This window comes from Crocuta crocuta, unplaced genomic scaffold, assembly GCF_008692635.1.
Source record: "Crocuta crocuta isolate KB4526 unplaced genomic scaffold, BGI_CrCroc_1.0 scaffold27, whole genome shotgun sequence".
NCBI lineage: Eukaryota > Metazoa > Chordata > Mammalia > Carnivora > Hyaenidae > Crocuta > Crocuta crocuta.
Genome location: NW_027532250.1, coordinates 6915077 through 6931284, shown reverse-complemented (window position 1 = coordinate 6931284; position 16208 = coordinate 6915077). Strand labels below are relative to the sequence as shown.

The 16208-nt window shown below is 58.5% G+C and overlaps 1 protein-coding gene across 1 annotated transcript in view; it reads right to left on the bottom strand.

The window, feature by feature from the left end:
- Positions 1-9094, bottom strand: part of RIPOR3 (RIPOR family member 3) — a 32235-nt gene extending 23141 nt beyond the window's left edge. The window contains exon 1 of the mRNA XM_077778300.1: positions 8985-9094. Coding sequence (XP_077634426.1) covers positions 8985-9094 — 110 coding nt within the window. The remainder of the gene's footprint in view (positions 1-8984) is intronic.
- Positions 9095-16208: the final 7114 nt, after the last annotated feature.

Sequence of the window (16208 nt, the reverse complement as noted above, 5' to 3'; positions counted from 1 at the left end):
GAGCCGTGCGAGCTCAGGAAAGTGACCTAGACCCTCAAGGCCTCGGTTTCCTCATCTGCAAAAGGAGAGCTTGGGTTTGAAGATCAAAAGAAGATGAAGAAGAACCTGTCATGAGAAATTAACATGGTGAGAAGTACAATCGGCCCCAACGCCAGTGTTTTCTGCTCAGTGTGCGCTGTCTGTGCGGGCAAAACAACCCGGGAGGCCAAATCATAGCCGTGCGGTGTACCCACGGCTGGGCACGTGTTGGCTCTGCCTGCCCGGGACCCACGCCTCTCCCTGTTAATACCACCTCAGTTTTCCTCTGGGCACCTCCCCTAACTCTGCTTTTCGTACATGTGGTTTGGAGGGGGGTGGCCTGACAGATCACCCCATGCGCACACACGCACCTGCACACACACACACACACACACACACACACACAGGCATTCTGAGCCAAATGCATGTCCCCGGCCTGGGTTAGTCCACACATTCTACTTCCCTGTCTCAGGGAGATGCATGGGACACAAGTGTGTCCAGTAACCCTGCCGGGATGGGGTTCCAAATTCACAGGGAGGAAAAGGATCCTTTCTTGTGACATTGCTATTCTGGGGGAACATAAACCCGGAACAGCCAGCCATTCCCTTTCCATCATGCAGGGAGAATGGAGCCAACATAGGGAGAAGCAGATGGAGGCAGACCGGTTCCATACGACAATGAGTTCCTGGATCCAGCTATGCCTGAAGCTAGGCCTGCCCATGGAATTTCAGGTACACGAACCAGTCGGTTCTCTTTTTTTGCTTATGCCTACCGGAGTTGGGGGTGTGGACTGAATGATCTTAAGAACTGATGTCTCCCGGGGGCGCCTGGGTGGTCGGTTGGGCGTCCGACTTTAGCTCAGGTCATGGTTTCACGGCTCATGAGTTCAAGCCCCGCGTCGGGCTCTGTGCTGACAGCTCAGAGCCTGGAGCCTGCTTCAGATTCTGTGTCTCCCTCTCTCTCTGCCCCTCCCCTGCTCATGCTCTGTGTGTCTCTCTCAAAAGTAAATAAACAACAAAAAAAATTAAAAAGTTAAACTAAAAGTTCTTTTCTTTCTTCTCCCAGCAGTGACAGCTGTGTCTCTCAGCCCCTGAGGGACCCGCCAGGGCTTCAGGACTCATAACAGCAGTACAGGCTGAGGGCGTCCTCGTTACAGGACTGGGCTGGCATCACTGGCATCTAAGCCCCTTCTAGAATCCTATGCCTCATCCACCAAGTGCAAGACCAGGGCCGGCTGATGCAGCCTTCGCTCACCACCAGGTGCGCCTCAAACCATCCTTTTGAGCCTCATTATCTTAAAGACGCTGTTTCCCAGGTGCCCCTGCGCCCGGTGCGGCTTCGTGACTCCCTTCTCACAGAAGAAGCAAGAATGGAAATAACACTGACGTCTGGGTCCCTTTCTTTTCTTTTTTTTAATGTTTTATTTATTTCTAGGAGAGAGAGAGAGAGAGAGACCGCGTGAGCAGGGGAGGGTCAGAGAGGGAGGGAGTCACAGACTGAAACAGGCTCCAGGCTCTGAGCTGGCAGTCAGCACAAAGCCCAACGTGGGGCTCGAACCCACGAACCGCGAGATCATGACCTAAGCGAAAGTCGGACGCTTAACCGACTAAGCCACCCAGGCACCCCCATCTGGGTCCGTTTCTTAAAGAAACTGCTGGCTTTTCTTCCCAGCTGCCTCCCTCCCTGCCTTCTGCTCAGGAGCCCTGAGGGCCCAGCTTCAACCTGTGCTGTAAGGTCCCTCGGGGATGGAGAGAGAGCGAGGGAGAGAGAGGGAGGGCGAGGGAGGGAGAGAGGGGGAGCACCAGCGGGAAGGAGGGAGGGGAAGCAGGGGAGAATAACCACTTTTGTTTCTCGGTCAAACGTACTTCACCTCGGGGCGCCTGGGGGGCTCAGTCGGTTAAGCGTCCGACTTCAGCTTAGGTCATGAGCTCGCAGTTCGTGGGTTCGAGCCCCGAGTCGGGCTCTGTGCTGACAGCTCAGAGCCTGGAGCCTGATTCAAATTCTGTGTCTCCCTCTCTCTGCCCCTCCCCTACCAGTGCTCGGTCTTTCTCTCAAAATAAACAAACATTAAGAAAAATTTTTTTAAAAATGTACTTCACCTCTACACTGACGTACTACCCAAGCCTCAGTTATTTACCTCTTAAATGGGAAAGCAAGACACCCCAAATCAGAGAGCAGTACTGAGAATTCTGTTAGACCCCCAGTGAAACATCTGGGACAATGGAGGCAGCGGGTGCCTAATAAATGTTCGCTGCCGTTGTAATCATCATGTCCCATCTGTATCTTGTCCTGCACCCACGGCCAGGAAAACAGTGGGTGCTCAGTAAATACCGAGCTGACCGGAATGAGGGGATGCAGTGGGTCGTGGGGACTAGAGAAGAGAGAGCTGGGGGAGCCCAGGGCTCAGCTGGACCTCAAGGGAAGAACAGGATGAAGGGTCGTTCTGAGTCGGGGGACAGAGGGGGTCAGGGTGGACAGGAGGACCCAGACAGTGTGTGAGATGGCGGGCGGGCCGCAGGGGGAAGCCTGAGCGAAGCAGAGCGAGATCTTCCTGCTGTGGGAGCCGAGCCCGGGCAGTGGAGCCGAGCGGGGCAGCTGTGAGCTTCGAAGGCCGGGCCCGGGACAATCCGGAAGCATCGTGACGTGCCCGGGAGAAGGGGCCCTCCGGTGCCCGTTGCCTCCCCCCCTGCTATGGGGGCTTCACGTAAATATCGATTTTAACCCCGTTGCAGGGTAGGGAGTGGGGCTCAGAGAAGGGACTTGCCCCGAGTGTGTGAGCAGCAGAGCTGGGACCCAAACCCAAACGGGGGCAGACGCCCAGCCTGGGAGCTGAGCCCCCCATCCGGGGGCAGGTCCCTCAGGGTCCTCAGAATCATCTGCAGGGCCTGGATGGACTCCGATCGCGGGGCCCCCTCACTGCCGCAGTCTCAGGGTCAGCAGGTCTGGGGGGCGAGGCCTGAGAGTCTGCATGTCTAACACGTTCCTAGGTGCCGTCGGGCTGCTGGTCCGAGGACCACGCTTCGAGGACCCCCGTCCTAGGGGATTCTGGCTGCTCCACTCGGGAGCCAACCCCCCGTTGGAAACCCAGGTGCGCATCTCCCCGGGGTCTAGAGTTTGCTGCACTCTTGCACCCAAAGTCAAGGGTACCGGACTCCTTCGCTCGTTCGAACACCCCCATGGTGAGGCTTTCTTTGAACAAGGTACCACGATGGGGGCCAGGGGGCCGGGGTCTGACCGTGGGAGACTCAGAGTCCCCGAGAAGGGGGGGGACTGAGGTCTGGCCAGGCAGGGGTGGGCAGGACGCAGCTCCAGCGACTCCGCAGGCCTGCCCAGCTCACTGGCACCCGAGGGGCGGAGCGGGCAGCCGGGTAGCACATCGGGCCCAGCCGGACGCGGCACATTCCACAGCCAGACAGACACCTGCTGCTGGCTCAACACACAGGAGCTGTGTGGCCGCCCCTCTGGCTGGGTTCCCTGCCCCAGGGCCCCCCCTACATTACACACCAACACTCCAGAAATAGAGACCCCAGGCCCTGCCCCGCGCACGGAGAGCTGGGCCCCGGGGGACGGCACAGCAAGAAAGGACCTGGAGGCGCCAGGGACTTGGCAGGGTCAGCCATCCGTGGTCAGATCCCAGCCCCCGGCGTCACAGGCACTTAACCTCCCGGAGACTCAGTTTCCTCCCCTGTAAAAGGCAGATAAACACAGCGCCTACCCCACAGACCGGTCACAAGACCACCATTCACCTAACAAACCTTTACTGAGCACTTACGGCACACCAAACAGCATTCAAGGGGCTGGAGGCAAGACAGTGACCAAAGCAGATAAAGCCCGTTGTCCCTGTGAGCTGTCATGCCAGCCGGGGGAAACCGGGGGACGGCTGGCGCAGGCTCCAGGGCTAGATGCCCGAGTCTCTATCCGGGAACCCCACTTACAAGCTGTGTGACCTTGGGTAAGTTAATGAACCTCTCTGTGCCTCAGTTTTCACATCTGTAAAATGAGGCCCAGAGAAAGAGTTGCTATATGAGTTAATAAACATAAAGAGGTTTGAGTAATGCCCGGCAAAGGACCAGGGTTATGTATGTGCTAAAGTTAAAGAAGATAATAGGGGCGCCTGGGGGGCTCCGCCGGTTAAGTGTCTGACTCTTGACTTTGGCTCAGGTCATGATCTCGTGATTGGTGAGTTCGAGCCCTGCGGCAGGCTCTGCACAGACAGTGTAGAGTCTGCTTGGGATTCTCTCTCTCCCTTTCTCTCTACCCCTCCCCCTGCTCGCTCGCTCTCTCAAACTAAATAAATACATTTAAAACCTAAATAAATAAGACAACAAACATCAGACAATGGCTGGTGCCAAGGGAAAGAACAGAGGCAGGATGATAAACGTACACGGGGGTGAACAGGGAAGCCCCTCCCCCCTCCCCCACTCCCCCCTGTCAGCACTGGGCACGAAGCCTGGTACGTGGGCCCTGCTCATCCCTGACCTGCCGCTGCTGCTCCCCATACGTTCTACGTCAAGTTTCCAGGCCCTCGAAGGGGCTGCGCTCCCTCCTCCCTGCCCCCCCGCCTGAGGCCACATCACCCACCTGCTGGAGCCGGCACTCCGCAAAGGTGACATGGCCAGGCCGGCAGAGACGGGCAGGGCTGCAGCCTTCAGAGAGGTGGGTTTCAGACGGGCTTGGGCAGGGGGGATGGGCAGGTAGCTCTGGGGGGCAGGGCGCAGGAGCCCAGCTCACCTGCCAGCTCCCAGGGGGCCCTGGGCCCTGGGGGGTGCATCCCTTCGGCCGGTCCCCGCTGCCATCACCGTCACTGCTGCGGCCACAGCTCCTGGGAAGCTCTGAGCTCCGTGCTCTTGTCTGGGTTCAGCGGGACAGGTGTGGTGGCCGCTCCGAGTGACGTGTGTGTGTGTGTGTGTGTGTGTGTGTGTGCGTGCGTGCATCCTTCAGAGGGTGACATCAGGCTGCGTGCCTGGCCCGGTGACACACGGCCGGGGCCGAGAGCGAGCTCCGGGGGCGGATGCCTTACCGGCTCTGGGAGCACTCAGTAAATATTAAACAGCCCCTGGCACACCCCACGAGCTTCCAGAAGGACACGTGCAAGCCAGTGGCTCCAGCCCTCACGTGCGGCCACCGGGACGGCCCTTCTGCCTGGTTGTCATTGGGAAACACTTTGTCGGGGGCCCGGTGCTCGGCCACTGCACGTGCGGGACCTGGAGGCGGCCCAGGCTGGGCGTGGCCGTGGGGCATTTATAGGACCCACTGGACCCGTTTCGGGTGAGGACCCAGGGGGCCGACGGTGCGGGCTCACCTCTTCTCCTGTCCTGGCGGCATGGATGGGCGGGCGCGACAAGTGACACCCGCACAGCAGTGTGAACACCTCCAGTACATCCTCTGCCCCCAAACGGCCCCCCTTGAAAATCAAAGGTTCCTGCTTGTTCCCCCGACATGTGCCAGCCATCTCAGCAGAGGAATTCCTAAGGTGACGAGGACAAGGCAGAGGCCCCAAGCTCAGGAAGGCACCCTCCTGACAGCCCGCGGGAGAGGAGCCCTGGCTGAGGAGTAACAGGAAGGGGTTAAGAGCAGCCATGCCTGTGAATCGGGGCGGAATGGGACAGCGTCATTCCTAGCAATCAGTCACACCTTAGTATAAAATTTCCCCACCAGACGGATCACTTCTTCAAGTGAACTCTTTGATTATGGAATAAAAAGCCGTGTCCAGAGTCAAAAGGGTTTCAGGTGCCGGGGCAGGGGGTAGGGACAAAGGGGACGTCAATGAGCTTTAAGTCCGCTGCTCTCCTATCTGAGGTTATTTTTACCTGCCCTGCCCCAGCCGCTGAGTGCCTTGGCAATATGTCTGTGTTTCAGCCTGGTTGGATTACCTGAGAAATAAGGCCAGGAGGTGAGGTCTGAAACCTAATCTAGGCCGTCCAGCCCCAGAGCCATAGGTCCAGACTCCTGGGAGTTGGCTGGAGATGGGAAGTTAAAAATAGATGTGCTCTTCCTCATCTTTGTGGGCAGATCTTCTCGCCTGGGGGCAAGGGGCCTGAAGAGACCAAGGCCTGATAGTGGCCACTCAGGGACCTCAGAACCCACCCGGGCTGGGGGTTCTCCAGAATTCTCAGCGCAGGGGGGCTGCCAGGGAAGGAGCGCCCAGGGGACGTCCAGGGTATTTACAGCCATCAAGGTCATCCTTCTCAGACCGGGATGCAGACCTTGCCGGACGTGCTCTTGTCTTTGCTGATGGCCAGTGAGCCGTAGTGGGACAGGGTCAGACCCCCTCTGTCCCCTTCCCACCCGGAGTGCGGAGCTCAGGACTCCTTGGGACGGTGCCTGGGCACAGCTCCTGACAGGGTCCTGTGGGGACATTCCCATGGATTCAGGGAGGGCAGGGGCCCCCAGGGGCCCCGCACGGGGAGGGCTGTACGCACGACCAGGCACAGGCAAAGGATTCATGAGGCCCCCGGTGCCAAAGAAAATGCGGGTCCCTTTTTCCAAACTGTATAAAGAGCTTCTAGATGGCGGGGTGCCTGGGTGGCTCAGCCGGTGAAGCATCCAACTCTTGATTTCAGCTCAGGTCATGATCTCACGGTTCGTGGGTTCCAGACTCTGTGCTGACAATGTGGAGCCTGCTTGGGAGTCTCTTTCTCCTCTCTCTCTGCCCCTCCCCTGCTTGCACTCTCTCTCAGAATAAATACATAAGCATTAAAGGAAGGAAGGAAGGGAGGGAGGGAGGGAGGGAGGAAAGAATTTCTAAATGGCAACAGCAGGGCATTACACGTGAGCACAGGGCCCTGGCAAGCTTCCAGATCGTATCCTCACGCAGCTGGCCTCGGCCACAGGGTCTGGGGACCTCCCCCAGTGCCCCCCACTGCCAGACCGTGGGAACAAAACCCCCACAGTGCCTCTGTGTGAATTAGAGAAAGCTGCCCCTCTCTGGGCGGACCAGCTGCACGCCAGGGCACACAGCTTAGGAGGGTTACGTGGACGACCTGTGCAACTGTCCTTAGCAGCCCTGATTACAGACCCCATGGGGTGGGGGCCCTGATGACGCCCAGAAGAGGCAGCTTGAAAGGGGTTCCATTAGGGGACATGATCATTCTCTGGCCAGTTGACTTAGCCCTTCCCAGCTGCATTTATGGAGTGCCTACTGTATGCCTTCCTCACAGTGGCATCCACACTCTCTCCTCGTGGAGGCTGGGAGTCCGAGGGACTGGGTGCTCACTCTCTCTGGGGCTTTAGTTTCCTGTGCTTCAGCCCTTCAGGCCCCCCTCCCTGACGCTATGCATGTCCTCGCTGAAGTCCACAGAGCCCTCCCGCCCCCCTCCCTCAAGTCTATCCCCCAAGACAGCCGCACACCCACTTTCTGTGCCTTAAATCTCATCCCCACCCCAGGACCTTTGCGCTGGCTGCCCCTTCCGCCTGGAAGACTTCCCCAGCCCCACATGCTGTCTGCATGTGATCAACTTCTCTTCTCTCTGGCCTTAAAGGTGCCCCTGCCTCACTGGGGGCCTCCTCTGAGACCCCCGCCGCCCTCCCACATCCCCGTTTAATTCCTTCAGCTGCCACCAGCTGGATCCATCGTGATCATCGCTGGCTTATTACTCGCTGCCCTGGCGGGCGGGTGGGGCCCGGTTCCGTCCCCAGAGCCCGGCACACGGCCTGCGCAGAAGAGGCGCTCCACAAATATTTGTAGAATGAATTAGGGATTCCTAAGCATGCCTCCTGCTGAGATACTCCAGGATTTCACCCTGAGATGCCGCCCCTCCCGGGCAGAGGCTGGAATGAGCAGCCGGGGACACAAGCAGGCGAGCTGGGCCCGGCACCACTGGGGGCGAGTGTGCAGCTGAACGCGGGGAAGGGGCCACGGGGGGGCCTGGTCTGGGGTGCGGGTGGTCCGCAGGCCCAAAGGTTAAGCAGCGCGGGGCGGGAGGGACAGGAGAGACCCGAGGGCAGGCACTGTCTGTGTGACGTCCCCGAGGGGAAGGCGGTCGATGTGGCAAAAGCGGCAGATTAGAGAGGCCCAGTGGGCTGTGCGCTAGGCCACGCGAGGAGACTGGCCTGTATTCTAGGCCGATGGGAACCCCTGAAGGGTTTCAGGTAGGAGAGGGCGGCGATGAGACTTGGTTGTTGACTGACTCACTGGCCAGCCATGTTCGGAGCCCCACTTGGCTGGGAGTCCGGCCTGTCCCCCAGATTTGCTCAGACAGATGTTTGAGCCCCTCAGGCTTGGGCCCCTTGGGATGCCCGAGGGATTGCTCCTCCCCCCCCCACCACCCCCAGCCAGCCTGCTAGCGGACAGGAAGCTCCCCAGGCTTGCACAGTGCCCTGCATGAAGCCCAGGACCAGTCTGTGGCCCCCGGGAGTGGAAACGAGCCTTCCTCCTGGGCACTACCTGCGGAACAGCCTGAACTCGCGTCTAGAGGGGCAGCACCGAGCCCAGGCCCATCTCTGCAGACGCTGCTGCTTCTCCTTTGAAAATGTCCCACAAGCACGTGTGCTGCTGCCCCCTTGAACTTGTGACAACTCTGTGGGGGAGGGACCCTTGTGATCCCCATTTCACAGATGAGGAAACCGAGACTCAGAGAGGCGAGGTCACTTGGCCCAGGTCACAGAGCTGGGATAGGTGGCTCCATGTCCCATTCTATCAACAGGAAGAACATTCCATCCTGACCCCACCCCCAGGAGACTGAGTTCCAGGGCTGAAGGAACCAGTCTTGCTGTGTGGCCTTGGGTGAGCAGCTCCACCTCTCTGAGCCTGTGTTTTGAGTGGGCCTGAGCAGCTCAGGCAGATGACTTCCAGGACTGACTGCCGGGGGAGCTTGGGAGATGAGACCCCTTCGGGTCTCAAGGAAATGACAGGTTTCTCCCAGCACCAAGTGTCGCACACGTACATGCATGCACGTGGCACCCACGCTGTCCTGGGCCGCAGACTCGGCAGGAGAGCGAGCTGCAGCGTCACGGGCAGAACTTACGCGGTCCTCCGGCTCTGAGCACTGCTGAAGCCCGCGAAGGAGGCGCTCCGGCCCACGACCCCCACGGCCCCCGCGTCCCCAGAGGACAGGAACCGCAACCTCACCGACATGGCCGTCACCTACGGGGAGAGGAGAGGAGAGTCAGCCTCACACCGCCCCCCGCTGAGTGCTGGTCACAGCTGCTCCCCCTCCACCACGGCCCCCAAGGTCCTGACTACAGCCCCAGAAAGGGGGCAGCCGGTACTGTCCCCAGCTCACAGATGAGAAAACCGAGGCTCAGTGAGGGTGGGCGACTGCTTGGGGCTGGTGGCAGGAGCGAGATTTGAACCCGGGTCTCTGTACTCTGCGCCCGGGTTCTTAACAACTGAGTCCTGCTGAGTCCTCCAGCGGGAGGACTCAGCTCGTCCTGAAACCATACCCGACCTCTTCTCGGCTACTCCTCTCTGCCAGTCACCCTCACCCCCCCCCCCCCCCCCCCCCCCCCCCCCACCTCTCAAGGAGTGCTGTGTGCCCAACGCTGTGCTGGAGACACGCACTGAGCAAGACAGGCAAAGTCCTTGCCCCCCAGGGCTCCCAGTCTGGCAGGGAGGCTGATGAGCTACTGGTTACAGGGGAGCCCAGGGGAGACTTGACCCAGCCATGGAGGAGGCGACCAACTGCTGAGAAGGAAAGGCTGATAAAGGAGAAGGGAAGGGGGTGGAAGGGTGTCTGAGGCAGAGGGAACAGCATGGGCAAAGGCCCGGGGGTACAGAGGACACTGTGTAATCCAGAAACAGAAAGAAGAGCTGTGGTTTGGGGCATGACTCCAGGCGAGGCCGGAGAGGCCCTGAGTGCAGCTCATGGGGGGCCTTGGTAACCCCGGGGAGCAGTTTGGCCTTGCAACTGGGCAGGGGTGACGGGGAGCCACAAGAGGGTTTTGAGCAGGGGTGACAGAGCCCAACTCGCATGAGGCCAGGCTGCTGGCATCCAAGCCCTCCGGAGTCCCTGGACCCGCTGCCCCATCCCTGACCCAGGCTGCAATGAGGCCAGCCTAGAACCTGGCTGTCTTCCCTTTTTTCCAAACCACCTCTGGATTGGAAAAATGCCGCCACATCCCTTGGGAGGATCACCAGCGTCTTCCGGCACCAACAGACGAAGGTTCTTCTGCGAATCTAGCCCGAATGTCTGCTGCTGCGGTTTCATAGCTGCCTCCCGGGCCAGGGTGGAGTCAGCCCAAGGATCCCAGGGACCCCCCTGCCCAAGCCAAGCCTCTAAAAAAGCTCCAGCCCCTCGTATCGCTGCTCGGTAAGGCCCCTGCCCCCTTCACCTGCCACAGTCCCCACCTCTGCCCAGGGCCGGGCCTCCTGGAATAATGTCATCTTTCCAGCACGTCTNCCCCAGCGGTCACATTTGCCAAATGGAAAGTAAAAAAAGGACCCAAAAGACCATGTGCTGAGGGTACACAGTGCAAGAGGGAAAGCGCTGGTTGTCTCTGTGCATCAGGCCGACAGAGGCCCGGCCCCGCGGGCATGAGCCCAGTGGGCACCCTTGAGCCCCGACGGGGGAGGCTGGGCACCCAGTGCGCGGCGAGCCTGTCCGGATCCGTGAACAACAGCTCTGTCGGGAGCCACTAGCTACTGAGTGCTGCTGTTAAGTCAGCCCTGCGCTAAATGCCTCGTGGAGATTGTCTTATTAAGTCTCCACAGTCCCCGAGGCCTCGGAGCCGTTGCTGAGCTACTTCAACAGCTGGGGAAATGAGGCCCGGAGAGGGGACGAGACCGGCCGAGAAGCCAGCGTGGAAGCAGAGGGACAAGCTGGGAACCTGCATGTGATGGGTTGCAGACCCCAGCTCCTCCGACTGTGCAGACATCCCCGTCCCCGCCCCTAGGGGATGTCCCCACGGTCCCCACCTGTGCCGGGCGGCTGCCGGCCTGGACCAGCTCATGGGCGTCAAGCGTTACTTTCTCGGGAATTTTGGGAGCTTGAAATCAGCCACGGTAGGAATATTTACACCCTGGATGTTGGCAAGTGCTCCACATGTGGCCTGTTGTTTTAGTTTTTCCTCCAGGTTATCAAACATTTATCAGCACGCCATTGCCCACCACTATCGGTACGAGCTCAGGGTGGCACCGAGGACCTTGGCGAACTCTTGAGAGCCCCCAGGCAAGCCAGACAAGGGAATGAGTGGGGAGTGGGAGGGAGATCACCAAGGTCACTGGTTAGGAAGAGTACCTGGTACCAGGCTGGGGGCTGGGGGCTGAGGCTGGNTGTGGGCTAGGACTGGGGCTATGGGTTGTATGCTGGGCAGGGACTGGGGCTGGGGGCTGGAACACCCTTCCCCTACCCCTCCCTCCTGCACTAGTACAGCAGATTGTGGATGGCAACTTCTCTGTCTCCCCCATCAGACAGAGAGGGGCCTGCAGGTGGGGCTGGAGTGTTCCCCGGTGCTTGGAAGATTCACAGCACATCCTTATGGGCCCAGAAACAGGCCCCTAAAAGGCTGGGGGCTGCTGTCCCCACTGTATCAGGCTGTGCAGCCCATAGTGCCAGAGAAGTGGAAGGCTAAGGCTAAAGATAAAGATGAGGCTAAGGATGAGAATTTCTACTACATCCAAGGCAGTGGCTGACACGCATTTTCTGTAAGGATCGGCTACTAAAGTTTTTGGCTTTGCAGGCCATATACTCATTGTCTCAACTGTTTAACTGTATTGTTTTAGAGCAAAAGCAGCCACAGATATCACATAAATAATGGGCGTGGCCATGTTCCCATAAAACAGTACTTACAGCTATTAATGGAGGACCCGTGGGTGGCCAGCACCCTGCCTGCTACCTACTCTAAGGGCTTAAAATCTCACTTACTTCTCCCAACATTATATCCCGTAAACACTATTATTATCCCCATTTTGCAGAGAAAGAAACCGAGGCTCAGAGAGCAGAGGAAACGACTCATCCAAGGTCACACAGGTAGGAAACGCCAGAGTTGGGATTTGGACCTGGGCGTGATGGGCCTTAAAAGCCTGGTTACTTCATGCCAGGCAGGCACCCGCTCCCTGGGGGCTGTGTTCCCACCCAAGAGCCAGATCCAGGCTAAATGGAAGAGAAGGTACTCCAGAATGGAAGCAAGTCATGAGAGGGACGTGCTGAGCTAGAAGCATAGCATTGGAGGTGGCCAAGGAAAAGCCAGCCCCATCCCCTGCGGGCTTCAGGGAGTGGGAGCCCAGGTCCCTGGGGGCCTCATGGGACAAGCATCAGCTCCCAATCAGCTCAGCTGCTCCCAAAGTGCGGGCAGTGGCCACCCCCATCCTCCCCCACAGGCCCTGTGGGGTTAATCCTGACTGTTGACTGGTTGACCCCCTGTAATCTCACCCGGCTGGGTTTCTTGATGCAAAAACAACTCCCTTCTGGTGGACGGACTGGGGTGGCCAGGCTGAGACCCCAGAATGTCCGGAGCTTTCGGTGGACAGCTCCCGACAAGCCCCCGTGAATGTTGGTCACTTTGGACCAAGGCCGGTATTCCTAATGTTTAATCATTGACACAGCAGGGCCCTGAGCACTCAGAGCAGACCCCACTCCTTCCCCTCCCCCGCGCTGTGGCTGGCAATAACCCTTTAGCTGCTGGACTGTGGACAGGCCCGGGAAGTCCCCAGGGAGGGACCATCGAGGCAGCCCTGGATATGGCTGGCACTCTGCAGGGCAAGAGAGATAAGCCAGAGACCTCGCAGGGCCCCTGAGCGGAGGAGAGAGGCACAGAAGTCATAGAGGTTCCAAACCTTTGGTGGCAGACAGGACTGCCTCTTCCCCGTGCGTCCCTCGCTGCCTCTCGCTGGCCTGGTACCCTGGGCAGCACCCGCTTAGACCGATGGCTTGGACATGGCTGGCGAGTGCAGCGGGTGTGGGGGACAGCTGAGGGGGCTTCTCACACAGCCAGCGGGCTCCCCAGACACCAGGACCACCGTCCGGGACCTCCTCCCCGAGGCGCAGCTGGAGGGAGCCTGAGCTGCCTCCGCTAAATCTGTCCAGCTCACTGCTGGCCAGAACCGCCCGCCAGCCCAGGGAACCTACAATTTCACCTCATTTGGAGGTGATGCTTCTAAATTTAACGGTGTGGGCTCTCAGGGCTGGGTGGCTTTTATGCCTGCGTCCCTCACTTAGGGCTCTTTTATATCCGCTCAAATGCCAAGCAGGGCTCAGTTTGCTTATAGGAGTTTCCAAAATAGTCCCTTTGGTTTAGCACGAAAGGAAATGGCCACATAGCCCAGGATGAGGAATGTGGGTTTATACCTAAGAGGGACGGGCGGCCCGAGGAGGCCGTGCTGGGACCCAGGCTACCGTCTGCACCAGATGGAGGCCAACCCCCTCGTTGCCACGGCAAGCACTCCCAGAGCGGTCACCTGACTTGCCCGGATCACCCAGAGGTGAATGGAAAGGGCCAGAAGAATCCATGCTCCTCCCCCGCCAGCCCCCGGCTGCAGACACCTCCGGGCCTCTGGCCTGGCCGTGTCCTCTCCCTCCCTGGCATGCTCTTCCCCCAGGTCTCCCGTGATAATCCCTCCCGGCTTGAGATCCCAGCAGAAAGGTCACCTCCTCAGAGGTGGCCCCCCTGGCCACAGCGGCCTCACGCCTCGCCCTGTTCCAAATCCTTCGACTCATCGCCATCCCAAATTGTCTCGTCAGTCCATTTGGCAATTGTGTGGCCCTCACAGGAGTCCCAAGCCCCACGGGGGGGACCCCCTGGGGGACGTGATATGTTGAAATCTAATGGAGGGGGGAGAATTGGCATAGAGAGAAGATGGGGTGGAAGAGCGTGCCAGGTGTTAGGAACAGCATGTGCAAAGGCTCAGAGATAGAGTCAATTAGATGAACTTAGCTCAGTGTTGTAACTGGAGCATCTCGTACGAAAGAGGATCCCTGGGGGGCTAGGTGGGGACCAGACCTCTCTGTGGATGGAGGCTTACGCAGCATCCAGGGAGAAGCAGGCAGGACAGGCCTCCAGCACCTTCTGGATTTGGTAATGGTGCCCTTCGAGTTCATTCACCTACTGAATACGCCCTACTGCACACCTGGCCAGACAATGCTGCGTCTCAATAGACAATGAGTGAGCACCTGCTGCATGCCAGGCCCTCAGATACTGCACCTCTGTCCAGGGGCTGGGGGCAGTCACACTGGAGAGGCCTCTGCCCCTTTGGCCACAGGTCCATGTCTCCTGGGCCAGCACTGACCGCCATTTTGGGGGAAGCTCAGACACCCTGTATGGCCTACCCTAGCTTGAGCTGGGTTTTTGCCCTCGGCACCCAGTCCCTCACCCACCCATCCCTTGCTTCCCCCACAGACATTTGAAGGTCCCCTGAGAGGGAAAACCCCACATCCAACCCAGAGAGGACAGAAGCCATGTTAGCTCTGACGCCTGCCAACCTGGGCTTTCCTGCTCTCTGCTCAGCCCCTTGGGCCCTGCTTCTACCAGACACTTTCAGATGCTTCTCTTCCTGCTGCAAGGAATCTGCTCACCTCCCCTGAGCCAGGAAAACGTGCCCAGGGTATCTCCCTCTGAATATGATCTGGAGCAAATTCTCACCCCTCTGAGCCTCAGTTTCCCTGTCTGTAAAGTGGGAGGGCTGGGCTAGAATTCAGGGCCCCCCAAGCGCAGGCCAATCTGGGCCAAGGGAGGAACGCATAGTAGACGCCACGATTCACCCGGCAGGAGGGGTATTCTTGCCTTCGCCCCCTTTCTCCCCTGGCTCCCAGCCATCTGACCCTTGTCCCCCCTGTTCAGCCGAGTTCGGAGCTGGCACCAGGCATGGAGCTGTGGGCAGGCAGAGGGATGAGCTCAGATTTAATCAGGTGTATTGTTGCATTTCTTTTAGGGTAAACTTCCATTTAGAGGAAGCTGTCTTCTGTATGATGGAATGTGTTTTTGTTTAGATCACAGTGTATTTCAGTGAAGGGTGATGGATTCGAAGGACACTTGGCTTAAGTAGAGCAGGTAGGAAGCCAGCTTCCTGGAAGCCCTCATTCCACTACCGTGGAAGTGAGACCAGGGGTGCGGGGGTGGAGGGGGACACCTAGGCATGTCTCTGCAGACGGCCTGATGGAGAGCCCGATGAGCAGCCAGCGCTGGTTTCTAGCGTAAGAGAAGCCGCAGCAGTGTCTGGGGAAGCCCCCAGAACTCATTGTCCCAGGGCTGCGGGGCAGATGGAAACTTCCTGATGGTTCAAGACCAGGCATGGGAGTCAGGACCCAGGATCCAAGAAGACCCCTTACCTCAGTTTATCACACAGCCTACAGTCCCCTGTGACCTTCCTGCCCAGGGCGGCCCCGGGAGGTGGCCGTGACCTGCTCCGGCTCAGGCCCGGAGACACAGAAGGACCAGCCACGTGAATGGACAGGTGGGCTGTCTCATCAGGCTTCACAGCACACCTGTGGCCATTTCACAGCTGGAAACCCTGCGTGAGGCCACAATCGGCCAAGTGCAAGGGAAAGCTTAAAATAGTCCAAGTGGCTCAGCCTTACGGAGGAAATTCACACGGCGGTAGGAATTAGTAATATTATTTTGAGGAATAATGACATGGGAAATTAATCAGATGTTCAAAGAAGATGTTGAGGGAAAAAGACCAAGATGTAAACTGTATATGACCTGCTCTCCGTTTTATTTTTGAAACAATGCCTTACCAGTGTTCTACAAGGGACATGCATTCCCTCATAATTGGGGGGCGGGGGGAGAAAAGTTAATTTGCAGAAAACAGAAAGATTGGTTACGTGTCCCCGGTTGCATAGTAATTAAGCACCAAGTGGACGCTACGTGTCGTCCAACCTAGAGAATGTTGCTTTTCAGGATGAAGCTGGGGTCAAAAGAGAAGCATTTCTCTTAAAAAAAAAAAAAAGAAAGAAAGAAAAACAAACTTTTTAAAAGACCCACAAATATAATCCACACTCACAGCTAACTCCCCTGGGCTTTTACGAGGTAAAGATGACTCATGAATTTCTGTGAAATGTCCAGAGAGTGTTTTGATTTAAATGCCCCCCCGCCCCCCCCCCCACTGCTCTGAGCCCTCGGACATCACCGTGGTGGGTCACCTGGAAGAGACAGCAGCTCTTTGGGGAAGGAGCCTCCTGGGGCGGCCCATAGGGGTGGGGGGTGGAGTGTGTGCCGCTGGGGGCAAATGGCTGGAAAGACAGAGCCCGGATGCAAGATAACAGAGATGGGGGGCAAAGGCTGAGCTTCTGGGAAGCACGGGGGGGGGGGGGCGC